General features: G+C 40.4%; 1 protein-coding gene across 1 annotated transcript; it reads left to right on the top strand.

Annotated features, from left to right (window-relative positions):
• The first annotated feature begins 1,236 nt into the window (after positions 1-1,236).
• Positions 1,237-17,989, top strand: LOC100732646 (zinc finger protein 665-like). The gene is made up of 4 exons (XM_063252267.1): positions 1,237-3,263; positions 6,577-6,703; positions 7,132-7,260; positions 12,957-17,989. Exons 1-4 carry the CDS (start codon positions 3,249-3,251, stop codon positions 15,137-15,139), a joined length of 2,454 nt encoding a protein of 817 aa, XP_063108337.1. The 5' UTR covers positions 1,237-3,248; the 3' UTR covers positions 15,140-17,989.
• Positions 17,990-18,740: the final 751 nt, after the last annotated feature.

The raw sequence follows: 18,740 nt of genomic DNA on the forward strand, positions 1-18,740 counted from the left end.
ATGCTTAGAGCAGCCTATAGCATCACAGGTCTTTGCAGGGCTGATAAGTGTATGCCAAATTATGTTTACCCATTTAAAGTGATTTAGCTATTAACAAAAGATAAACAGGCTTTATTATAATTCAAAACAAGGAACTCTACCAATATTATATATTAATTTAACAAGTTAAAATACAAAAAATAGTCCAGCATGGTAGCACACATTTGTACTTTTGGGGGTGGGTGGGAGCTGAGGCAAAGAGAACCACAAATTCAAGTCCATCCTGGGCAAGTTAGTGAAGCTTCAAGAAACTGTGTCTGGGGAAAAAACAACTACAACAACAACCTTAACCCCCAAAAACATTTGGGGTCGTTTAGGGATTCAGCCCATGACCTAGGCACTAAATTAATTCCACAGTCATTTTTGTCCATATCTTCAAGATCATGCCGTGTCTCCTCTGAGCCCACCCACTCTGTCTTGTTTTTTCCCTCATTCTCTCTCCTGTGTGTTCGCCCTCCGCACTTCCAACTGTTGGCATGAAGACACCTCTCTTCTGCTAAAACCGCTTCCAGGCCCAGACCCTCTACACCGTCTACATCGCAGGCTGCAGGACCGCGGGTCTAGGTGCAGGACTCGATGTGCCACTAGCACTGGACACGCGCGGACCCAGCCAGTAGCAAGCAGCCGGGACTCACCGGACTGACAGGGACCGACAGACGCGGCGGGAGGCGACTAAAGATCGCGGCCCCGCGCTCCGGGCCTGATATTTTCCTGGCTCCCGCGGGAAAGTGCAAGGTCAGCCCAGGCACGGCTTCCACTTCCCGAGTTCCCAGTCTGCCGGGTAGTGCCAGGCATTCTAAATTAAATCGGTCTAACTAATCTTAATAGCAAAAATCGACCAGTACCAGCCCCAGGCGGCCTCCTTAAAGGAAATCCCGGGTCCACACTGCGGAGTGGACCCAGCGTCCCTGAGGGATGGACCCCAACAGAAGAAGCCGCACTTTGTGAACCCCATCTAGGGAGCAGGGGCACCGCCCCGCCCCCGCCCCCGCCCACTGATCGCATTTCCCCGCCCACCACTGGTGTTTTCCCTCCAACCACCCGCTTCTTCCCGCCCACCACTCTTGTAGGCCACGCCCACCGCCAGCGTCTCTCCGCCCACCGCTGGTGTTTCCCCGCCCACCTCTCTCGCTTCCCCGCCCAGTCCGTGCTTCTCGGCTGCGCGCGCAGTTTTCTGCAGACCCGGAAGTGCGTCCGGTGGAGTGAAGGTCGCTGTGTCGCGTGTGAGTTTCCCTCTGGCCAGATTGTGCTCCGCAGGTCCCAGCTCCTCCCTGTCAGGCTCTGGGTTCTTAAGGACGTTCTGGTCCCCTCTCTGTCCCCTGCGCTTCGGTAAATTCGGACGGCGCTGTGAGGGCGTCGTGGGCCCTGTGGGCAGAGGCGCTTAAAGGCCGGACCTGTCCGTCCCGCCAGGGCCGAGGACGCCTCCCCCCGCGCCCGCGTCGCCCGCTGCCCTCTTCGAGGCCGGCGCTGTCCTCCTCACCGCTGGCTTCGCTTGCGCCTCCCTTCCTGGGGCTACGGGGCTGCATCGCTCCCCTGGCATCACCTTGAAGTCTCCCCGCCGGGCCAGGGGAGGTGACCTGGACCTGTCTTGTGTCCTGATTCTTGCATCTCAGAAGGAGCTGAGTTCCTCCAGGGGCGGCTTCCCATTCTCCCTGTGAGAAGCGGGAAAAGGGTCAGGAGAGAGAGACCCAGAAACAGGTGGCAAAGTAGGGAATGGCTGAGGGACTCCCACGGAGTGAAAGAAAAAGCCAACAAAGTATCAGGGGAGAAAAATAAAAAGAAGATAGAATGTTGATCCCTCTGGAGATGAGGGCGGCAGAGTAGGGAGAGGAGCAGGAACAGTGAGGAGCTTAGAGCTGGAGGAGAGGAGAGGTGATTCACAGCCCTGTCAGACAGCAACGCGATGTGTTCTGCTTGTATCTCCTAAGCCCGGTGGTCTGACTGTGACGCTGTGCCTTGCCCTGAACCTCTTCTTGGCATTACCACAGCCTTTCTGTACAGTCTTTTTCATTTTTCATGGTTTTGTCACCATAACTATGTCTACGTCTACACTGCAGACTTCCCCCAGGAGCCCTGGAATCCTATGTCCTGTATCACCTCAACTCTGCTGGGACATCAACAGGTGGCAGGCATCTCTACCTTCATCGTCCCCATGTGACTTCCTGACCTCTGAAGACGGCTTCCTCTGTAGTAGTATCTTAGGTAGAGGTGACCATTCTCTTCCTGAGGCTTAGCTAGATACTGCACGTATATTTTAAATATAGGCTCTTGGTTCTCTCTCTCATTGCAGCTCAGTCACCCATTAGTTGATGGCAGATGGCAGATACCTGCCTTCCCAGGTCGCCTAGTGTCTCCTAGGGTCATCTTCTATGACCTTTCCACCTTCTGCTAACTTCCTAATCACACCCTCCTCCACCTCTGGTCCACGTTGCCTGCTCTGCAGTTTCTTTCTGATCCTTTCCAGTCCAGTCTGGATCCTGGGGACAACAAAGCTCCAAAGGGAGAGCTGAGTCAGAAGGTGGGAAGTGGGTTTGGCTTACCCTGCTGGGTGGTGTTCAAGGGAGGATTCCCATTGGCAGGCGGAGGGAGGTGTTTTGCAAAGAAGTCTCTTGTGCCATTCACATGATCAGCCTGGGACCCAGCCTTAGTAATATTTGAGGTTAATTTTATTCTGTGCACAGTGCGGAGCATCTAGACTGTGCCTTGCATTTCTGAGAGCTGAGATCAGTTAGTGCTCCATGGAGGAATAAGGAGGAAACGGTATACATGGGTTTGGTCAGGGCAGGGACTATCTCCTGAAAGAGAACTCACTGCTGTCAGTTTCCACACTACTGCTGGGTCTTAGGGCTTTACCAGGGGAAAGCACACTCTGACAAATATGGAAGAAGTCTCTGGTTGGACTCAACCAGTGCAGTAGGCAATCATTCCACATGGTGAGGTTCTCTTTTGAATGTGTGACTGTGCACCTGAAGGGGAATGTGTTCATTGTGAGCATTAAACAGTATGTTTTCTATGTTCAAGATTAACTTTTTTTTTTTTTTTGAAACAGGATCTCACTATGCAGTTCCTGGTCACCTTGAACTCATTTTGTAGCCCAGGCTGGCCTTGATTCATCTGCCTCAGGTTCCCAATTGCTGACATTACATGTGTTAGAATTGTCTTTAGGGGTAGCCTGGAAGAGGAGGCAGAGGAAAACAAAGGAGTCAGAGATGGCTCTTATTCAGGTAAGCAATGATCTCATTTGTTTTTCTGTGTCTCCCTCTGTGAAGTGCTGGACCCAGGATTACTAACTTCCTGTAACCATGGGTACATTCAGCCTCACTCATAAGCCCTAAGACCCCATCTCACTGTATCAGGGTCCTATAAGGAGACACCATTGTTTGTGCTTCTGGAGGTACCTGTCATTTTTGCTGCTATTTCTCGAAAGTTCATGTTTTACGGTTTAATGTGTCTGCTGTGTCATTTATCTCTGCTCTGGTATTCATTTTTCACTTGCTTTTACAGTAGTTTAGTATATTTTGTTTTTGATTGAGATATAATGGTTTGAGTTTATCATTTGTTCTGGACATAGAAATTTACTACCTTAGACTTCTTACTGTTGCTTTTACTACACTTCATCAGTTTTTACATATTTTCATTTTTCTTTGGTTACAGATGATTTCTGAAATCTTTTATACTGTTTACCTGTTGATTATTTGAAATTTTCACATATTTGAGGGATTTTGTATCTCCAGCTATTAATTTTTACATTCATTTCATTGTGCACCAAAGAAAATTTGAATGTCTTTATGTTTCTTAAAGTTAGTCAACATTTGTTTTCATCTAACATACAGTCTTAAGAAGTCAGTGTTCCTTGTGTGTATTAGAGGTAGTAATTTCTGCTGCTGTTGGGAAGAACGTTCTGTACAGGTCTGTGAGGTGCGTACTCCATAGTGTTGTCAAAGCCTCCTGTTTATTTCTTGATCCTCTGTCTGATTATGCTGTCCATAGTGATATGGAGCATGATATGTCCCCCAAGTATTGTGCTGTCTTATTCTGTCAATATTTGCTTCATATATTGGAGAGGATTAATGTTGGGTACCTGCTTGTGATTAATCATATCTCCTGGAGAACTGCCCCCTTTAATAGTTATGTAATGTCCTTTTTCTCTTTTATGGCAGATATAAAAAAGGAGTAAAAAATCAATAAATAAAAAATAGTTGCCAACCCTGCTCTCTTGGGGTTTCTATTTGCATTTTCTTTTCCATCGTTTCCCTTTTTGCCTATGTGAACCCTTTAAACAAAAGTGAAGCTTGTTTATGACATATAGTTGAATCTTAGTTTTCTTTTTTCCTCTCTTCAATCATTGTATGTCTTAATTCAGTCATGTAGCTCATTCATATTGGGCACATTTATAACAAAGGGCTTATGTGATGTATCTGCAGTGTTATATGCTTTATCCTTTGTTTTTCTGTTCTTTCATTTCAGCTTTATAAATTCTTGGGCTGGGCAAGCTGCTGCACATGGGGTAATCCCATCTGTTCTGGTGGCCATGGTAGAAGGATAACAGGTTTGCGGCCAACTTGGGCAAATCAGCAAGAACCTCATTACAAAAAAAGAGAGAGAGAGAAGAAAAAAAATATGTTATTATAGGGAAGTTTTAGTGGTAATGAACTGTTAATTTTTATCTGGCCACTCTGAATTTCTCTGTTTTTGAAGAAAAGTTTTGCCTGGTGTAGGATTGGTAACTGGCATTGTTTTCCATCATTGCTGTGAATTTGCTGTGCCCTGCTGTAGCTGGAAAAGTTCCTGCTGAGAGATCTTCAGATACTCCTTGAGGCTCCCTCCCAGGTGGGAAGCCCCTTTTCTCTTGCTGCTGTCAAGACTCTTCTGTGTCTCTGGCTTTCTACTGTACCATCATTACGTGTTTTGGTGTAGTTTGCTTGCGTTTATTCTAGTTGAATTTCCCCAAGCTGCTTGAATTTGTGTGTACATCTTTCTCATATTCGAGAAATTTTGGGCAATCTTAAATTCTCATTGGCCCTCTCTTTCTTCCTCTTCTGAGATGCGTATGATGGTGTCTCATTATAGACGTTCCTTAAAACCTTCATCGTCTTCATTTTTGTTCATCCAGGGCTTGCCTGAAGGATTCCAGCCTCTTAAGTGTGTGCAGTTGGTTGCTGTGTTGTTATTGAATCCTTGTTTCCATGAGGAAAGGAGTATCTGGGGCTTTTCGCGCCTTTATCTTGCTAACATCAGTCCTTCAAAACAGTTGCCAAATTTCTTTTCATGGATCAGGCAGTGTCTTTTACTTAAATGCCATGGTATGTTTACTAATGGAAATGTAAGATGTTTCATGCATATGTGCACGTGAATATGTGTGTTTAAAGAAAGCTACCAAGAGAGGAAGATTATTTTCACTGTTTTTTACTTCCTGTATTTAAGTAACTTTTGTTTTCCAGGTTGTAGTCATTGTATCTGTTAGATTTTAACCAACTCAGCTGTTTTATGTCTTCCCTGCCCTCTTTTTCCCTCTTTACTGATCCCAGCCCAGAGATCTTGTGCAGTTGTGATGGGCCAGATGCTTCCTCCTAGTAAAGGAGAGAAAGGGACTAAAAGGCAAACTCATTTTCTCCTGTACACGCTACACAAAAAGCTGTCATTCTGGATATGTGAGGAGTTTTCTTCACACCAAGCAAGCAGTTCTCTCTAATTCAGTGTAATTCTGATACTGTCTATGTAAAAATAGCCTAGATTCCACTGTTGTAGGCTCATTCCCACAGAAGTATCTCCGTATCAAATGATAGTAGTGTCTCCTTTTGACCTGAGTGTTGGCTCCGTGTCGGAGGAAGGGGCAGAGTTGGAGTGTGACCATTCCAAGTGTGAGTATCACCCACAAGCTTCAACCTGTGATTCTGAATGATCACGCATAAAAGGGGATTCCCATTCCTATAATCCCATTCTTGGGTTCCAATAATTTGCCTCAGCAGCTTTTGAGAATCAGCAAAACACTTGCCATTAGCATTTCTTCTAAAGATTGTTAAAAAGATGGGACATTCAGATGGAAAAGATGTGCAGAGCAAGCTGTGGGTTAAGAACTGTGGTACATCCATGCCTTCTGTGGATGCTTCACCTTCTGGACCTCCAGACATTTTTTTATCCGACTGCTGCTTTGAGCCCTGAACCTTAGAGATTTTATGGAGGCTTCATTCCTAGGCATGATTGGTTATATCGTTGACATTGCTGATCAATTGAAACCTTAGATCCCTGCCTTTCCCTGGAGGTTGGGAGTGGGAGTGAATGTCATGACTATCTATGTCTTTATGATGAGCAATTCTCTCCCAAAGCAACCTAAGAGTCAACGTGGCACTGCTTACCTCATTAACATGTAAAACTGACTTTGTCTCTCCAGACATTCAAAGTATGGATCCATCCTCAGCATGGACCTAGTTCAGGCACCTATTGAATCAGCAATTGTATTTCTCTCCTTTCCATTATATACATGGAAATTATAGCTCTTCCCCATGTCCCCATGGTGATATATGTTTTTTATTTCAGGATCTGTTGACATTCAGGGATGTGGCCATAGAATTCTCCCAGGAGGAATGGAAATGCCTGGACCCTGCTCAGAGAACTCTGTACAGGGAGGTGATGTTGGAGAACTACATGAACCTGGTCTCCCTAGGTGAGGATGACTTCCTTTCAGAAGTCAGGTCTACCCTGTGTCTCTTTGCATTTTCCTGTGTGTCGCTGTGGAATCCTCTGCACTGTGTGATTGAGACAGATGCCTAGTTCCCTCTCAAATATGAAGCGTCACAGTGCCATATACGGACTTTAGCTGTCTTCTTTCTTCAGGTGTTCTCCCACTGCTGTGCTTGATATGTCAGTAGTTGTTTCAGAGTGGAAATATGCATGAAGCCTTATAGCAGACCTAGAATGTCCAGTTCTGTTTTTATTCCTGTGTTTTGAATCTTTGGGCCTTGAAGGAGAGGTAGATATATTCATAGAACAGTGAAATACTTGTCTAGATCATTGTGTAATCTCTTTCTCAAATAAACGGGGCCAGAGTGTGGAAAAGCTACAGCACATCACCTACCTTTCTTTCTACAACAGGAATCTCTCCTTTTGACCAAAGTGTTTTCTCCATGTTGGAGCAAGAGGCAGAGCCTTGGAGCATGGATGGCCAAGTGAAAGCATCCAGAAACTCAGACAGATGGGAAAATGTCAGAGATGTGAACACAGGTAAGCACTCATATGGGCAGAGTAGAAGCTGCAGCTCTGTGGGCTTGCCCTCAGAGAGTGGTCTGTGGGACAGACATTTCCTTCCTGTGACTCACAGACTAGAGTTTTCTCTGCTGTCAGTTTTTACATGTCACTCAGTGGTTGTAGTTCTTTTTTACCTGCCAGTGTTGCTGCAGCGCAGAGAGCAAGACAGCTTGTGTGCCAAAATGGATGATCCTGTGTTACTGGTTTCTGGGAAATCCTTAATTCTTCACTCGGTGTCATGTGGGAAGGGTTCTTTTCTTGTCCCCGCTTTGACTCTCAGATTCTTGATTCAATCTGTTGCTCAGTTCTCTCCATGAACTTCAGAACAGTGGACTCCATGATCCTGATCTCTACACCGTGTTCCGTGTCCGTGTTTAACCCCATTCCCTGTGTTGGGAAGATCCAGTCAGGAGACCACAGCTGCTTGTTCTTACGTGTGGATGCCCAGAAACCACACAAAGCTGTCTCTGCTGTCTCTCCCTGCTGTGGTGATTCAGCCCTTGCATTCAGCATTGAACTCTAATGGGAACGTGTTAGGTCTTCTGAGATTATTATTCCACAGAGCCAGAAAGGTAGTCCAAACACAGGTCCTTTTTTTGATCAGTGGTCCTGTATGGGAATCACATAATCAGTTTATTAAACTGTTAGCATGAGGTGTGTGGACAGAACAGATTTCCATCTCAAGATTGCCCCAAATCCTTCTGCACTATGTATTAGTACTCTTATTGGGCTTTAAGTGTAGAAAATCCTTGGCTCTTTGTTACCCCCCCCTTTAACTTTCATATTTTGCTTGTGAAATTTGTAGTACTTTTTATGTGATACTGGGAATGGAACCTAGGGTTACCCTATCACTGACCCACATTCCTATCCCTTTTCATTTTTATTCTCTGCCAGGGTCTTAATGAGTTGTCCAGGCTAACATGAAACATGCAGTTTTCCTGCCTCAGCTTCCCAAGTAGCTGATATACAGCTAAAATTTACCTTTGATGTACAAATTTCTAGGGTCTGACATGTCTTTTTTGTTGTTGTTGTTGTGGTAATTCATTTTAAGGTTCCTGGTAGCTTCTTGTAGATTGTTCCATGGAGTGTTTAATATAAATTATATGCGTATAATCAGCAGTTCCATATTCTTTATAATACTTGTAATGTTTTTTGTTTTATATCTATAATTTATAAGACTGTTCTAAGAGGTATTATCTATTGCTTTATATATTTAGAAGATTTTCTTCTTCACCAAAGTAAGTATATCTCACCAAGAATCTGTATAAAATTTATACTATTCCAGAATTTTTTGAACAATTTTAATTATTTTCTTTGTTCCATTTAACATAGAATATACTACTAAAGTATACTTTTATGTGTTAAATTTATTGTTTTTAAATTTGGAACTTTTGATATCTTGACTATCAATATTTGGCTTCTTAATTACTGTCTTAGAAACATCTTTAGATAGAGATTCCTTTTTTTGTTATTTAATATCTTTTCCCCCAATGGTATGTTATCAGTTTAGTAAACTTAACTGCTATGTTTTATTTACATTTTAGTGATTTGTCATTTTTTTTGAACAAATGATTTGCTCTAATCATTGTTTTCTCCACATAAATTTGTTGTGTCCATCTTGTTATACAGTGATTCCTCCATTTGTGAAATGAGTTTTGTTAGAAATTCATGTTTGAACACCACAATTCGAGAGATTAATGTATGATTCCCATAAAAAATAATAGAAAGCCAAGTAGTTGGTTACATAGTCCAAAAATTACACTTATAAATTCATTTTTCCAGGTCTTTAACAAATTTTGCAATGATTTGTATTGTTCTCACAGTTTTCCTGTTACCTTTAATGTTGATGTTACTAACTTTCTTTAGAGCCATGGTTATGATATTTCACACAAAACACAAAAGAACAAGGACAGTGACGAATGCTTTAATGCACTAACATGAGAACTGTCTGTTGTCTCGGTGAAAGCAGTGCTTACACTAAAGTGTCACCACTTTATGTCCCCTGGTGAGAAGTCACCCATGACTCACTCTTGGCTGTGTTTCTTCACATTGATTTTTGGTTTGATTACAGAGCAAAGTTATACGTAGTTTTTTTCTAAACTTTGCTGTTTGAGTAGTGAACAGTTCCAACTGTAGAGCTGTTTGACTATCCAGGTATCACTGTACTGGATTAATATGTAAATATCTCATAGTATTTTAAAGTAATCCTATCTCTGGCACTCCATGGAATTCTTCTCCACTGTTGTTTGTATTGCCTTCTTTTTCTACAAAATGTCTGAAGCTCTGGAAGTTGCATTCTTAAGTTCAGCACATAAAATCTGTTGTGTTCCCCATTTTTTTTTTTTTCTTTTTCTTTTGGTACTGGTGTTTGAACTCACAACCTTGCATTTACCAAGCAAGTGCTTGAGCCAGAAAGCTAAATCCCTGGCCCTCCCCATCTTTCTTTCCATCTGAATTTCCTGTAATGTTCACTTGGTCCCTGGTTCTTCTCTGGCTCTTACTCGCTACTCCTGTTATTCTCTGCTCATTTTGCTGTCACTAATAGTAGTGTTAGGCATACCCATCTCCACTATGGGTCATTTACTGATTTCCTTCATTGGTTACTTCTGTTTTGGTGACATCTATGAAGTCAAATATATTAATATTGGGTAAGATCATGTTTATATTCATTCATATTGACAACTGTATATTAATTTATACATTAATATTACCTGTAATACATATTTTTAAAATTGTGTCTAGTGAATTTTGTATTACAGTAAATACCATGATTTAGAAGTCCGTTCACAATTTGATTCACAAACAAAATCATGTGACAAGATTTTGCTTCCCTTCACATACTTCACATCACATGACAAACTTAACCAAACCAAAGACATCTTCCCCAAAATCATGAAACAGATGAAGTTTGTGAAACCAGGTGCCACTGTGTGTTATATGAGCTTGGTAGAATTTGAATGTACCGTGTTTTTCTTGTTTGAATTTAATTCAGTTCATTTGGAGGAGTATTTAATTCCACTTTTCCTCTATCTTATTCTTTCCTTTACCACTGGAAACTTCCATTTTTCTTTTTGTTCTATGAATCTGACTACCTTAGATGTTTCATATCTATGGACTTGTTTGTTGTATTTTCATGACTCTCCTTTCATCTTCATTTAGCATAATATCCTCCAGATTTATCTTATTTTATATAATAGTGTTTCTGTCTTCCTAGGGACTAATATTCCATGGTATGTGAACTTTACTCTGATGTCTCCTGCTGTAAGAAAATCACTGAAGCTGAAAAATGCATAAAGAAAAGGCTGTTATTTAACTCACAGTTTTGGTATCTGAAAGACCATGATCAAGTGTCTCTATTTGTTCATCCTCTGGGTAGGGCATCTTGGCAGGATCACGTGCAGAAGAGATCATATGGTGAGATAGGACATCTGCATTTGGGATCATGAATGCACTTTGTAACAGCACACTCTTATGCAAATTTAATCACTCTGCCAGACATGCGTTTATCTCTTTTGCAGGCAGCACTTCCAGTGAGCTAGTGGGTTACTACTAGGCCCTACATCTTTAGGTCCTTCACCTCCTAGCGTCACTGCACGGAGGGTCATGCTTCTGAGACAAACCCTTGGGGAACAAGCCACAGCAAATGTATAATCATATTTTGTTAATCTTGGGATGCTTCTTCCCCTTGACTACTGTGAATAATAATGGTGTGAGCATGGGTTTACAAATAACCTCTTCTAGAAAACTTTTTATTATGGCAGGTGCATAGCCAGCAGAATTGAGGTTTATGTGACCTGAAACTCATGGTGATTATCCTGCCTCAGCCTCCCAGGTGCTGGATTTACATGTGTGTATCACAGCAACCACCTGGTATTGACTTTTTGAAATGATTTTTACTATCATATAAAATGATTATGTGATTTTTTCCTTTTATGTTGTCCATGTGGGTGTATTACATGAATTGATGTTGTCTTGTCTTTATATTCCAGAAATAAGTCTCATGTGGTCATAGTTTATGATCTGCTTTAATGTCCTTTTTTCCCACTAAAAATATTTTTATTTTATTTTAAAAACTAAAACAGAAAAAAGGATAGAAATTATACAGAATTTTTAAAAAATTGGAAATTAACACTGATTAATATATTGCATGTTGTTATTTTAGAAATAAGTTGTTAAGGTTACAAAATTTAGGCATAAAAATGAGCAGACAATGAAAGCACAAACTGTTCTTTTGGATGAACTAACAGAAATTAGTAGTATAGATATCTATCTTGTATAGATATGCATATATACCTACATACATATAATCTTTTCTCATCTTCCTTTTCTCCTTTCCCCATCCCAGCTATTCTTTCCTTTTGAGCACTTTCTTTCCCTTTCATTATCATGATGTCTTTGCACATTTTGAATCCCATTATTCTTTCAGTCTTTGTTTCATTAGGGAGATAATATAACATTTACCAACATGAGTTTGATTTATTTCACTTTGAGTATGATCTCAATTTACCTCCATTTGCCTATAAATGCCTCAAGATTATACTTCTTTGTAGCTAAACAATATTCCTTTGTACAAAAATATCACATCTTTTTTTATCCACTGCAGTCAATGAGCATTTGAGTTGTTTTCTAGATTTAGCTATTACAAATTGTCCTGCTATAAATCTGGGTGCACATATATTGCTGTAATATGATGTAACAGAAGCTAGTTGGATAACTACCTTAACTATCCTGCATATATGTATATTTTTTCCCTTTATCCATTTTTCTTTCCCCATCAGTTTGTCCCTTCCCTTGAACAGTTTCTTCCAAGTCACAATATCTATTGTATACATTTTTTTATTTTAAAGAAAAGAAAGAAAAAACAGAAAAGTCAACATGCAATCCTCAAAAACAATGGCAAATAGTGCTTTCCATGTTTCTTGTATTTGCTGACTTGTTTTCTTATGTACTGCACCTGTGAATCTTTGAGAATATATTTGAGCCTGTAGGCCAAGAGTCAAATCCTTGTTCTCTCACTTGTACTGTGTATAAATCAGAACTAGAAACATAGATGTCTTGACATGCTGTTCTTAACTGGAAGTAATGATAACTTGCCTTAAGGATTTTTAAAAATAGTGCTATGAAATGGTGAACAAAATTAATTATAGTAAATGTTTCAGAGTTCTTTTGTTTAGTAAGACAGCACTCTTCTGTACTTTCTGTGATGAGATGATCCTTTTCGTGTCTCATTTACCTTCGTCTTCCATTAGAAATAACAGACTGGGCCAAGGATATAGCTCAGTGGCACAGCTCCTGCCTAGCAAAGTCATGAGTTTGATCCCTGGTACCAAAAAACAAAAAAAGAACTAACATAATCTAGTATGCTTAACTCACAAATAGTATTTCTTACCAATCTGAGGACTGATAATTGCAATAGCAAGGTACCCATTGAGTAAGTTTATGCAATGTGTGTGCTTTGGTCATACTTTATTTCATGCTGAGCATTTCTCCACGTGATTTGAATTATGTATAATCAAATTTCGCTTATTTCTTTTGTTTTCCTAAAATCTGAAAAGCCTAACATTTTGTTCAATTGTTATCGCTTTTGGTTTATTACTGTTACATGTTTTAGTAACAGAATTTATTTGCCATCTACAATTAAACAGAACTCAGTGATTTCTTATATTTCATAGATACTTCTCAATGTGTCATCAAGGAATTTCCACCAAGAAAGAAAAGTGATACAGAAGAAGTGTTGCAGACAGTAGTGTTCGAAAAATGTGAAGGCCAACACATTGAAGAATTATGTTTCAATGAAATCCAGGAAAATATACGTGACTTTAAGACTCACTGGAGAGAGGATAAAAGGCTTGACACAGTGTTATGTGGGACTCACAAAGAAAATCTCACTGATAGAAATGAATATAGTAGAAGGGATACAGGAAAGATACATACTAAAAATTGGCATGGAGTAAACTGTCAGTCACATCTTCCTAAACAACAGCCATTTGAAACTGAAAGGAATATTAATCAGTGGAATTGCACCAAACAGTCTACCAACAGTAATTCCTCAGTTTCATCCCACCAAAGAAATCCTATTGTTGAAACAAATACTTTTGATGAATATGAGAATGATTTTCTTGATTCTTTATTTTTCACACAAGAGCCAGTAATGTCCGTTAATACCAAACCATACAAATGGAATCAGTGTAGCAAATCTTCTAACCATGGCTCATGCTTTACTGTGAATGAGAATGTCCATGCTGGAGAGAATCAGTTTCTTTGTGACATATGTGGCAAGGTCTTCAATCAGAGATCACACCTTGTAAGTCACTGGAGAATGCATACTGGAGAGAAACATTTCAAATGTAATGAATATGGCAAAGTCTTTCCTCAAAATCCACACCTAGCAAATCATCAGAGAAACCATCCTGGAGAAAAACCGTTTCAGTGCAATAAATGTGGCAAGGTCTTTAGTCACACTCGCTACCTTGCACAACATCTGATAATTCATACTGGAGAAAAATCTTATAAATGTAATGAATGTGGCAGGGTCTTTACTCGTAAGTCACACCTAGCAAATCATCAGGGTATTCATTCTGGAGAAAAACCTTTCCAATGCAATAAATGTGACAAGGCTTTTAGTCACAATCGCTACCTTGTACAACATCTGACAATTCATACTGGAGAAAAGTCTTACAAATGTGATGAATGTGGCAGGGTCTTTAGTCACAGGTCGTACCTGGCAAATCATCAGAGAATCCATACCGGAGAGAAACCTTATGAATGTAATCAGTGTAGTAAAGTGTTCAGTCACAGGACATCCCTAGCAAGGCATCAAAGAATCCATACTGGAGAGAAACCTTATGAATGTAATCAGTGTGGTAAAGTGTTCAGTTGTAACTCACACCTTGCAGAACATCAGATAATTCATACTGGACAGAAACCTTTCAAATGTAATGAATGTGGCAAGGTGTTCAGTCGTAGTTCCCACCTGGCACGTCATCATCGCATTCATACTGGAGAGAAACCCTACAAATGTAATGAATGTGGAAAGGTCTTCAATCAGAATTCATACCTTATATGTCATCGAAGAATTCATACTGGAGAGAAACCTTACAAGTGTAATGAATGTAGCAAAGTGTTCAGTCTAAACTCTTCTCTGGCACGTCATTGGAGAGTTCACAATAAAGAGAGTGCTTACAAATGTAATGAATGTGGCAAAGCCTTCAATCAGATATCACATCTTGTAAATCATTGTACAATTCACAGTGGAGAGAAGCCATACAAATGCAATGAATGTGGGAAAGTATTCCATCAGATTTCACACCTTGACCAGCATCAAACAGTTCATGCTACAGACAAACCTTTCAAATGTAATCAATGTGGCAAAGGATTTAGTCGAAATTGTTACCTTGCACAGCATCGACGAATTCATACCGGAGAAAAACCTTTCAGGTGTAATGAATGTGGCAAGGTCTTCAGTCACAGATCATACCTAGCAAAGCACCAGAGAATCCACACTGGAGAGAAACCTTATAAATGTAATCATTGTGGGGAAGTATTTGATGAAGTTTTACACCTTGCCCAACATCAAGCAATTCACAGTGGAGAGGAACCTTTCAAATGTAATGACTGTGGCAAGGTATTTAGTCACAACTGCTACCTTACACGACATCTAATAATTCATACTGGAGAAAAACCTTTCAAATGTAATGAATGTGGTAAGGTCTTCAGGCAGAAGTCATACTTAACAAGTCATCAGAGAATCCATACTGGAGAGAAACCTTACAAATGCAACGAATGTGCCAGCGTTTTCAGGTATAGGTCATCCCTAGCAAAGCATCAAAGTATCCATACTGGAGAGAAACCTTAAAAATGTAACAAATTTGATATTTTGTGTACCACAACCTCCAGGAGGAAAAAGTGAGTGTAGCAAAGCTGTTCGTGTGTGTTTAAGCCTAAGCATGTAATCCATACTGGAAAAAAATAAGGCTGTCTTCTGTGACAGCTCTTAACTTGGAATTCATTGGAGACTACTGAGGAATCCTGGAGACAGATGAGGAATGCAGCAGAAATCTTGTCTGTTTTTGAACCTTAGAAAACACTGGACAGTTCCTGCTGGAAAGATAATTTTCATGTGTAGTAAGACAAACCTTGAGTTATCATTTAAGGCTGCTAACCATAAGCTAATTCACAGTGGAGAGAAACCTTACTGATGTATTGGGTAAAACAGTTTGTTAAAGTGAAAATCTGACATTACTATGCAGCTGAAAATTCAAACTGGAGAGAAACCTCACAAATGGAATGAGAGTGGTAAATCTTACAGTACTCACTCAGTCCTTAATACCTATCAGAAAATATATCCTCAAACCTTAAAAAGTGTAATCAGTTTGGAAAAATAAGGCACACACTTCCATACACATCAGATAACCTACACTGCAGTAAAACCATGGAAATGTGATGAATGATGATCATGTAAGTCTTGCCAGGCCTGACTGTCCCAGCCCCCTACTTGTTAGCAGAAGCAGTACTGTCTGCAAGGAACTCGGCTGAGTGCCAGAGATTATCGTCCACAAGTACAGATAAGGAGATGATGTAGGACAACAGATTTTGCAGGTTCTGGGGATATCAGGAGATACCCAAAATTTTACATCGTACACTTCAAAGGACTGCCCAGAGGTGCAAGATTGCCAGAAAACTTTAACCACAGATGTTCATTGGGAACCTTTTTCCTAATGCCCCCTGCCTTCTTCCACCCCTATAGAAGGGACACACTTCTTTTTTCAGAACAAGTCTTCTCATGCCCTTTCCCTGAACCCAGGCACGGTGAATTTCGTATCATACTGTTTTTGCTCAAGCCTGATCTCTTCTGCTTACATGTTATGTTTTGGTGCCAAGACCCCGGAAAGGAGACAAACTGTCTTTGAAAGGCGTTCTTTTGGAGCTGTACTCCAGCTAAGGCCATCTGGTGGTATCCTTAGACCACACTTCCTTCAGCTCTTGCTGCTTCTGCCATGCCAGATCTCACTGGGTGTTTCGTATCAGGTAAGCTCCCCAGTCTCCTTTTTCTTCCTAACTCTGCCTCCAAGATGATCTAAACCCAGGTAGCTCCCCAGCTCGTGTCATGCTGACTGCTTCAGATCTGGTAAGCTCATTGCCCTTCTGGGCATTATGTGCTCTGCACCTTTGAGAGTTCCCCCTTCACATGCATGTGCAATCCTTCCTCTCTGCTGTTGACTGCTTTGCAGCTCTCTTGTCTCTCATCCCTTGGGGCAAAAAAAAAAAAAAAAAAAAAAAAAAAAAAAAAAAAATTCTTCTGTGCCCTGAAAACTAGCCAACAGTCCCCTATGAAGCTGGTTCCCCCTGGTGGTTGACTGCAGTGACACCTGTTCTTGGTCTCTCACCCATGTCCCCTGATGGCCTTGGCTTTAACTGAAGACATTCAGTATAGGTTCTGCAGCTGCTCATTTTGCCACACCAGGTGTGACAATAACCTGTCTCTGCTTATGATGGAAAATTCTCTTTTCCTTCTCCCAAACCTCTTTATTCTCAAATAGAAAACTGTCTACCCTCCTGCCTCTGTTAGCCTGCCTTCTGCAAAAGCTCAAACATCTCTTTCTCCTGCCTGATCTGAAGCCCAAATTGCTCTTGGTGATAAGAACATGATGCCTTTAATTTTTTCATATCAAATAATTAACAAGAGATAAGAGTTCATTTTTATTCCTTAATTGATATATTAGATAATCATAATTATTATTCTTGTTTGTCACTGTGCCATTTATAAATCACTTTATAATGTTTCTTTAAAGGATATTTTGCTTTTGTGGTCAAGGTTTTATATTTTTGTTTTATATATGTTACATCAAGACTTGATTAAATTGTTGTAACTACTGTAGGTTTTAATCTTAGACAGTAACAAGATATATGTATAAACCATGGGACTCTTTTTCACCTGTTAAATGGCACCCGGTTGGTACCTGTTCTTAAAACTTAGAGAACATTTCACTGAGAGATCTCCTCTATATAATAGAGGCCTGATCCTCCTCTATATACTCAAGAGGAAAAGTCGAGCCTATTCTGCCCGAGTGTCCTTGTGTCCTTCCTGGTCTGATATCATTTCTGATCTTTTCCTGCCACGTTACACTTTTCCTTTTTAGAGGCATGTAAGACATAAAAAAAAAAAAAAAAAAAAAACCCATGTCATCTGTCAGTAGGCCCTCCAAAATAATAGTTCTTCACTGTAAAAGACATCGTGACTCTTCTCTCACTTCTAAATTAAAATATATATATATGTATATATGCATATGTGTATATATATATATATGTATGAATGACAAGATGTACTTCAAAATCAATGGCATTAGTTATTGTAACAACATGAAAGAATACTTGTGCTGTTATAAAAGCTAAATGCTGTCTATACATTCCTAGTCCTTATGTCTCTGGCTATTCACAATATTAAAATGATCAGTTGGGACCATATCAGATTCTAAAATTCTCTAGACTTTCTCATTACCCTCTTTATAATAGGCCATTTTATTATACATTTTCTGTAGCTCTTACTCTCAAATTTTACTGCAATTCCAGCGCAGTTGTCTTTTACCTCAGGGATAAAATACTTTCACTCCTGCTTGGGTTTACTACAACCCAAATTCAACTTCCTTCCTCTTACCTACAACCTTTATCCCAATTCCTATGACTGGCAGCTTCACACAATCCAAAACACCTTTCCAAAACAATGTTAATTCATTTTTTACTAAACTACTACAATCCTACCCTATCCAAAGATTGTTGCCTCTGCATTTCCATGTCAGCAACAACTTATATAGCCATTCCAATTCCTCCCCAGATCTGGATTTCCATGCCTTCTCAGACTTTTCTCTTGTTTTTCACAGGATTGCAAGCAAGCGATTACCAAGATAGATACTGGTGCTAACTTCTCTTCAACACAGTCCTGTTCTTCAAGATGTTTCTCCCACGTGGTTGCACACTCAGCTCATGTGATGTGCAGGAGAAAGCCATAAGGACTGACACCCATTACCTCTTCTCTCTTTCCTTTTCCCTTCCTTTCCTCTCCTTTTACTTTTCTCTTTCCTTTTTCTTTCCCTTTTTTTCCTTTCCTTTTCCTTTTTCCTATCCTTTCCTTTCTCTTTTCCTGTCCTGTCCCTTCCCTTTTCACTAAGGATGGGAATGTAAGTCTTCAGCTGGACCTAATCCTCCCAGTCGCCCAGCCTGCTAGCCAGCAAAAGCACTGCTTTCTGCAGAGAATTTAATTCAGCACCCTGCAGAGGTCGTCGTTCACAAGCACAGGAAAAGAGATAAAATAGGACAAGGAATTTGGCAGATCCTGGGAACATCTGGAAATGCCCCAAAATTTGCATCAGACGTTTCACTGAGATGCAAGATTGCTAGAAAACTGTCCACAAATATTTCATATCTTCCTTCATATGAACTTCCTTCATAATGTTCCCTGC

This window comes from Cavia porcellus, unplaced genomic scaffold (genome assembly GCF_034190915.1).
Source record: "Cavia porcellus strain 051 isolate PalLab524CR breed Dunkin Hartley unplaced genomic scaffold, mCavPor4.1 scaffold_7, whole genome shotgun sequence".
NCBI lineage: Eukaryota > Metazoa > Chordata > Mammalia > Rodentia > Caviidae > Cavia > Cavia porcellus.